Source organism: Orycteropus afer, unplaced genomic scaffold, assembly GCF_000298275.1.
Source record: "Orycteropus afer afer isolate SDZICR_OR568_19922 unplaced genomic scaffold, OryAfe1.0 scaffold00005, whole genome shotgun sequence".
NCBI classification, from domain to species: domain Eukaryota; kingdom Metazoa; phylum Chordata; class Mammalia; order Tubulidentata; family Orycteropodidae; genus Orycteropus; species Orycteropus afer.
In genome coordinates this window covers 19,810,398-19,817,431 of record NW_006921592.1, presented here as the reverse complement: position 1 = coordinate 19,817,431, position 7,034 = coordinate 19,810,398, and the positions used below count along the sequence as shown (strand labels likewise).

The 7,034-nt window shown below is 38.4% G+C and overlaps 1 protein-coding gene across 1 annotated transcript in view; it reads left to right on the top strand.

The window, feature by feature from the left end:
* KIF27 (kinesin family member 27) overlaps positions 1 to 7,034 on the top strand; it is a 99,535-nt gene that overhangs the window by 22,851 nt on the left and 69,650 nt on the right. Inside the window, exon 2 of the mRNA XM_042780677.1 lies at positions 4,476 to 4,676. Coding sequence (XP_042636611.1) covers positions 4,476 to 4,676 — 201 coding nt within the window. The remainder of the gene's footprint in view (positions 1 to 4,475; positions 4,677 to 7,034) is intronic.

Below are 7,034 nucleotides of genomic sequence, written 5' to 3'. Positions count from 1 at the left end.
TCAAACCCACCAGCCACTCCTCGGAAGGAAGGTTGGGCAATCCTACTTCCGTGGTGATACTGCCTCGGAAACCCAAGGAGGGGTTGCTATGAGTTGGGGCCGACTTGACGGCACATAACAACAACAACAATGTGTTTTTGTAAAGCTGTTTTCACTGCTTTTTGACACATGATGGGAGTACAAAGAAATGCTCATTCATGCTTTTATTGTACTAATCTATGTCCTGGTTGTAGAAGCTGTGAACTTCAAACAGTGATGTCGGAAAGAGGTGTAGAAATGTTTTCTCCCTTATTGCAGAATTGTGGCATTTCTGTGCTTGTCTTCTGCACATCTAGGAGTCTGCCTTACTTCCCTGTACCTCTCTTATTCTTTTCTACCCTCAAGTTACCTGTCCCTACTTTACTCAGAATTTCAGAACAGATGCTGTTGGCTAATTGTGAATAAATATGATGCAAGGATTTTTTTCTTTTGCCTTTTTAAAGACCTTTGTGTATTGTATGTGGTAAAAATCGTATGTAACAAAACATTTGCCAGTTAACAGTTTTTCATGTGTAATTTAGTGACTGATTGTATTAATCATGTTGTACAATCATCACCAGTATCTATTTCCAAATATTCCCATTACCCTTAACAGAAAGTGTTCCTTAAACAATAACTCTCCCTTTCCCCCTCCCTCCTGTCCCTTGTTGTTGTTAGGTGCCATTGTGTCAGCTCCAACTCATAGCCACCCTGTGTACACAGAATGAAACACTGCCTAGTTGTACGCCATCCTCACAATCCTTGCTGTACTTCAGCCCATTGTTGGAGCCACTGTGTTGAGGGTCTTCCCCTTTTTCACTGACCCTTTACTTTACCAAGCATGATATCCTTCTCCAGGGAATGTCCCTTTGGACCACATAACTGAAATAGATGAGACTAAGTCTGACCATTCTTGCTTCCAAGGAGTGTTCCAGCTGCACTTCTTCCAGAACAGATTTGTTTGTTCTGATAGTCCACGGTTCTTTCAGTATTCTTTGCCAACACCACAACTCAGGAGAATTGACTCTTTTTTCATCTTCCTTATTAATTGTCCAGCTTTCACAAGCATATGAGGTGACTGTAAGTACCATGGCTTGGGCGAGGTGCACCTTAGTCTTCAGAGAGACATCTTTGCTCTTCAGCACTTGAAAGAGGTCTTTTACAGCGGATTTGCCCAGTGTAATACAATGTGTGATTTCTTGACTGCTGCTTCCATGGGTGTTAAATGTGGATCCCAGTAATATGAAGTCTTTGAGAACTTCAATCTTTTCTTCATTTATCATGATGGTGTTTACTGGTCCAGTTGTAAGGATTTTCATTTTCTTTATGTGTAATCTGTGCTGCAGGCTGTAATCTTTAATCTTCATCAGTAAGTGCTTCAAGTTATCTTTATTTTCAGCAAGCAAAGTTGTGTCGTCTGCATATCTCAGGTTGTTAATGACTCTTCCTCCAATCCTGATGCTGTGTTCTTCTTCATATAGTCCAGCTTCTCAGATTATTTGCTCAGCATGCAGATTCAAAAAGTATGATGAATGGATACAACCCTGACGCAAAACCTTCCTGCCCCAGGTTACCTCTAGTAAACCGTGGTCTCTCTGCATTTGCCTATTCTGAGTATTTCATATCTGTGGGTTCATAGAATATTTGTCCTTTTGTGATTCTCCTACTTCACTCAGCTTGTTTTCAAAGTTCATCTATGTTCTAGCATGTGTCAGGACTTAATTTCTCCTTTTGGTTGAGTAATCTTCCATTGTACGTATGTACTATATGTTATTTGCCCATTAATCTATTAATGGACAATTAGTTTGTTTCCATCTTTTGGCTTTTGTGACTAGTGTTGCAGTGAACATTGGTGTACGGATTTCTGTTTGCATTCCTGCTTCCAGTTGTTTTTGATATATGCCTAGGAGTGGGATTGCTGGATATTGTAATTTTATGTTTAACATTTTGAGGAAATGCCAAACTGTTTCTCACAGCAGCTGCACCATTTTAATTCTTACCAGTAATGAATGAGTATCCCTATTTCTCCACATCCTTGTCAACACCTGTTGTTTTTCATTTTTCATATCATAGCCATCCTATTGAGTTTGAAGTGATATCTCATTGTGGTTTTGGTTTGTACTTTTCTAATGACTGATGATGTTGAACATCTTTTAATATGCTTGTTGGGCATTTGATACAAAGATTTCAAGGAAAGGATTCTTGCTAATGTAAATGAGTTGCTGTCCAGTGATTAGGATTCCACCTAGTCTATAACAAAATGAACTAATGAGAAAGGTAATTTTGTGCCAACGATGATGAAATAGGTTGGTCTTACTTGAGGGCATTTTTCTGCTTTTGAAACTGCTCCTGTCAAGGTATCAGAAATTACCCTCACTTCGTTAGATTCAGTGGTCAGTTCTCATTTCTCATCTTACTGAACATATGAGCAGATTTGATAGACATTCTCCATTTGGTTTCCAGGCCACTGCATTCTTGGTTTTTCCTCCTACTCAAATGGTTGCTCCTTCTCAGATTCCTTATAAATGAACCAGTAAATGATGTAGGGTCCCAGGGCTCAGTTTTGTTGCTTTTCTCTCTACTTAACTCCCTCATCCAGCCTCATGACATCACACAACATGTATATATTAATTATTTTCAATTTTTTATTTCCAATCCAGACTATTACTTATGAATTCTAGATTCATATATCTAACCTTTCCATTTGGATGCCTAATAGCAGGGCTTCAAACTGGATTCGTAAAGATTCAGTCATGGCCGAGCGAAACAGGGCAACATGTGTTGCATAGCAACCAAATCTCTTGCAGCTTACTCAAGATTTTGACCTGAATAGGAGAGAGGCAGCAATCCCTTGCTTGAAGATGGCAGCCAGCTGTGCTGCTTTGAATGTGTGTCGCTGTCCACAGAGGGTGATCAGCTACCATCTTCGAGAAGAGCACCATTTCCTGTTTCCTACTTGAGTCAAAATTGGAAGCATAGGAGATGTGGTTGCTATGCAACTCATTCTCGGCCTGTGTTTCCATAGGCCATGACTGAACCTTTCTAACTGGTTCAAAGCCTTGGCTAATAGACATCTCATACTTGATAGATCAAAAGCCTAACTTCTGCTATTTTCCCCTTATACCAACTCAGCAAATAACAACAACAACAACAACCAACTCAGCGTCCACCCTTCCCCATATTAGTTGATGGCAACTCTGACCATCCAGTGGCTCAGGAGTAAACCCTGGAGTCATCTTTGATTTATCACTTTCTCTTATATCCCACATCCAATCTGTTAGGAAATCTTGATTGTTCTACCTTCAAACTAAATCTAGAACCCAGTCACATATCATTTTTCTACTACCATTCTGGTGTGAGCCAGAATGTCTTTCACGTCTTTCCTCTTCGTACTCTCAGCCCGTGAATTACTGCAGTAGTCTTCTAAGTAGCCTCTCACTTGCCCTCTTATAGTACAGGTACAACATAGCAGCCAGAGTGGTCTTTTTAAAACCTAGGTGACTCACTGCTCAGAGCGCTTCAGTGACTCTCATCTTACATGGAATAAAACCAAAGTCTACAAGACCCTCTGTGATCTGGCTTCTGTCACCTCTCTGATCCCATCTCTTTCCAGTCTCCCTTTGTTCACTCTGTTCCAGCCACACTGGCCTCTTTGTTTATAGAACACACTAGGTGAGGCTCTTTGCACTAGTTTTTCTCTCTGCACTGGACAGTTTTCCCTCGGATATCCGCGTGACTCACTCTGTCACCTCTTTTAAGCCTTTACTCAAATGTCAGCTTCAGTGAGACCCAGTGTTACAGTCATACTTCCAATCCCCTTTACTTTGCACTTTTTTTTTTTAGCCCTCCAGGCACACTTACCATTTTTTTAAAAAAATATACTATATGATTGACTTAGGTGTCCCTGAGGTGCACAAATGGTTATGTGCTCAGCTACTAGCTGAAAAGTGGTGGTTCAAATATGACTATGGGCACCTCCAAAGAAAAGCCTGGTGATCCTACTTATGAAAGGCCACAATCATTGAAAACCCTACAAAATACAGTTCTACTCTGACACACATGGGGTTGCCATGAGTTGAAATCAACTTAATGGTAACTGGTACTGGTGCTTATAATTCACTTACCATTTATTCTATTTTGCTTATTTTCTCTCTTGAGTAGAATCCCACAGAGCAGGAATTTTTTTTCCCTTGTTTTTTCACTAATGGCTCCCAGGTTCCTAGAATAGTGGCTAGAACATCATAGGTACTAAATAATTATATATAAGTTGAATGAATGCATGAATGAATTTTGAGTAAGGCTATGCTATGTACTTTTACCCATAAATTTTATAGCTGTGTTTTTTTTAAAATTAAGATATATAAATGTAAAGCATGAATTTACTAACTATAAATCTTGGGTTGCAGATTTTCTTGTATTTTAAGTTTCAGATGTGCTTTCTTTTTCTAAATTTTCAGCTTCAGTTATAGAGGGTCAAAAAGGTATCATTCCTCGCGCTATACAAGAAATATTTCAAAACATCTCAGAAAATCCTAACATTGACTTTAATATAAAAGTATCTTATATAGAAGTGTACAAGGAAGAACTAAGAGATCTTCTAGAATTGGAGACATCCCTGAAGGATCTTCATATCCGAGAAGATGAAAAAGGAAACACAGGTAAATACCCTATTTAATTGCTAGCTTTCATTAGCTAGTGGATATAATTTTATGCAGTTTCTGAATGTGTATTTAGAAATAGATGTAGAAGCAAAATGAGTTTGTTTTTACCTTTAAAGTGAATAGCTTATTGGTTACCAATATCAGTTGAATTACCCAGGTAAAAAGTAGATGCTCATACTAGTTGGTAAGGTGAAGTTATTCATTTGTAATTCAAGTTATTTGTACCCTATCGAGACTGTGCAATAGACTGTATTTATTTTTGTACTTTTTTTTCTTTTTCTCTCTTCTCTATGCAGAGATTAGGGGTAGCTTTACCCTTAGTTGCTCATACCATTTTATCTAGATCTCCTTTTATTTTTTCTTCTTTGATTTCTACCCCAGCACACCTACTTCTTCCTCTCTACGTCTTCTTTGTTCTTTAGAGAATTTATGTTTTTACTTCTTCGTATTGATATTTATTTGTCCTTTGTGTGCTTCTCATGGTCTGACTCTCTAGAGTAATAACCTGTTAATCTTATCAAGTAATACTTGTTTGTTTGGAAATTGGGAAAAGGTTAGGATGGGAGGCCAAAATGCAAATACTTTACACAATAACACTTCCTGCTTTTCTAGCTTAAACGGTAATATGTTCATCATAGAACATTCAGAAAAAATAGAAAAGTATAAGGAGTAAAATTAAAGATCATCTTTAATCTCAGAATGTAGAAATAGCAACTTCTTTTTTTTCCTTCCAGATTTCCTTCTGTGTACATATTTTAAAAAATATATTTGTAACCTTGTATATAGTTTTCATCCTATTTTTTTCACTTAGTATTTATTTTGAACATTTTTGCAAGTCATTAAACATTTTTCAAAATTATGACTTCATGATCATATGATAACTTTACTTAGGGATTTGTTATAATAATTTAGCTAATAGTCAATTGTTGGGGCATTTAAATTGTTTCTAGGTTTTCCCTATTCTTAAGATGGCAGTGACTATCTTCCTCTTCCATAGAACACATTTAATTTTTCCTGGAGATAAAGGACCCAGCTTAGAGGAGTCATTCCCTGAGGGGAATTTCCTACCAGTTAGAAAAAGGCCCCTGGTAGCACAATGGTTAAGTGCTCTGATGCTAATTGAAAAGTCAGTGGTTTGAACTCGCCAGTGGCTCCATGGGAAAAAAGACCTATCTTTCTGTTCCTGTAGAGATTACAGCCTAGAAAACCCAACTGGGCAGGTGTACCCTATCATATAGGGTCACTATGAGCTGGAATAGATTCAAAGGCACACAATAGTAAAGAAAGATGGTTATTACTATTCAAATAGCAGCCTGCAAAGAGCCCTAAATTTTGTTTTTTAGAAAGAAAGCATACGTACTAGTTACTGATCCATACAGTTTATCCTTTCTGGTTAGAATTCACATTGTTGTATTAAACTTCTATATATCATGGAATGTAATTGTTGAACTTTAAAAAAAAAAATTATTATGATTTGGGTGAAAGCTGATAGAGCAAATTCACTTTCCATGCAGTAGCTCACATATACTTTGTCTCATGACATTGACCATAATTTCCCACAATGCAACAGCTTTCCTCTCACTTCCTCCCCATAGTCACCTCTTCCCTGTTCCTTCCCTTTCATGCTCTCCTGTCCCTGCAGGCTGTCTCCCTGTGCCTGCACAGCCTTTCTATTCTCCCATGAATGATCTCTAAGGAGTGTATCTACCTAGTGTAAATGTTCAGCTCATATACCTGTCTTTTGTTTGGCTGGAAGCCACAGGAGTAGACTCAATTCCAGACCTGAAGGGCCACTAAGGGTCATAGTGCCAGTGGTTCCCTCAAGCTCTATCAGACCAGCAAAACTTTGTCCCCCCCCCCCTTTTTTTCTTTAATGATTTTGAGTTTTGTTCCACATTGTTCTCCCACTCTGTCCAGCATTTCCTACATAGATCCCCCCCAGAGTGTTGACAGTGCTGGCTGGGTACCGTCTAGTTCTTCTGGTATTTAACATTTTAGCTTATAATTTATGTTTATTGTGTATCATCACCACTCACCTGTGTGCCATACTGTGTTGGCTTGCATGTTGCTGTGAGGCTGGAGGCTATGCCACTGGTATTTCAAATACCAGCAGTGTCACCCATCATAGACAGGTTTTATCAGAGCTTCCAGACTAAGACAGACTCAGAAAAAGGAAAGAGCCATTCACTTCTCAAAGAATTTGCCAGTGAAAACCTTATGAATAGCAGTGAAACACTGTCTGATATATTACTGGAAAAATTTATGAATAGCTTTGAAACATTGTCTGATATAGTGCAAGAAGATGAGCCCCTCAGGTTGGAAAAACAAACCAAAAACCAAACTCACTGCCATCAA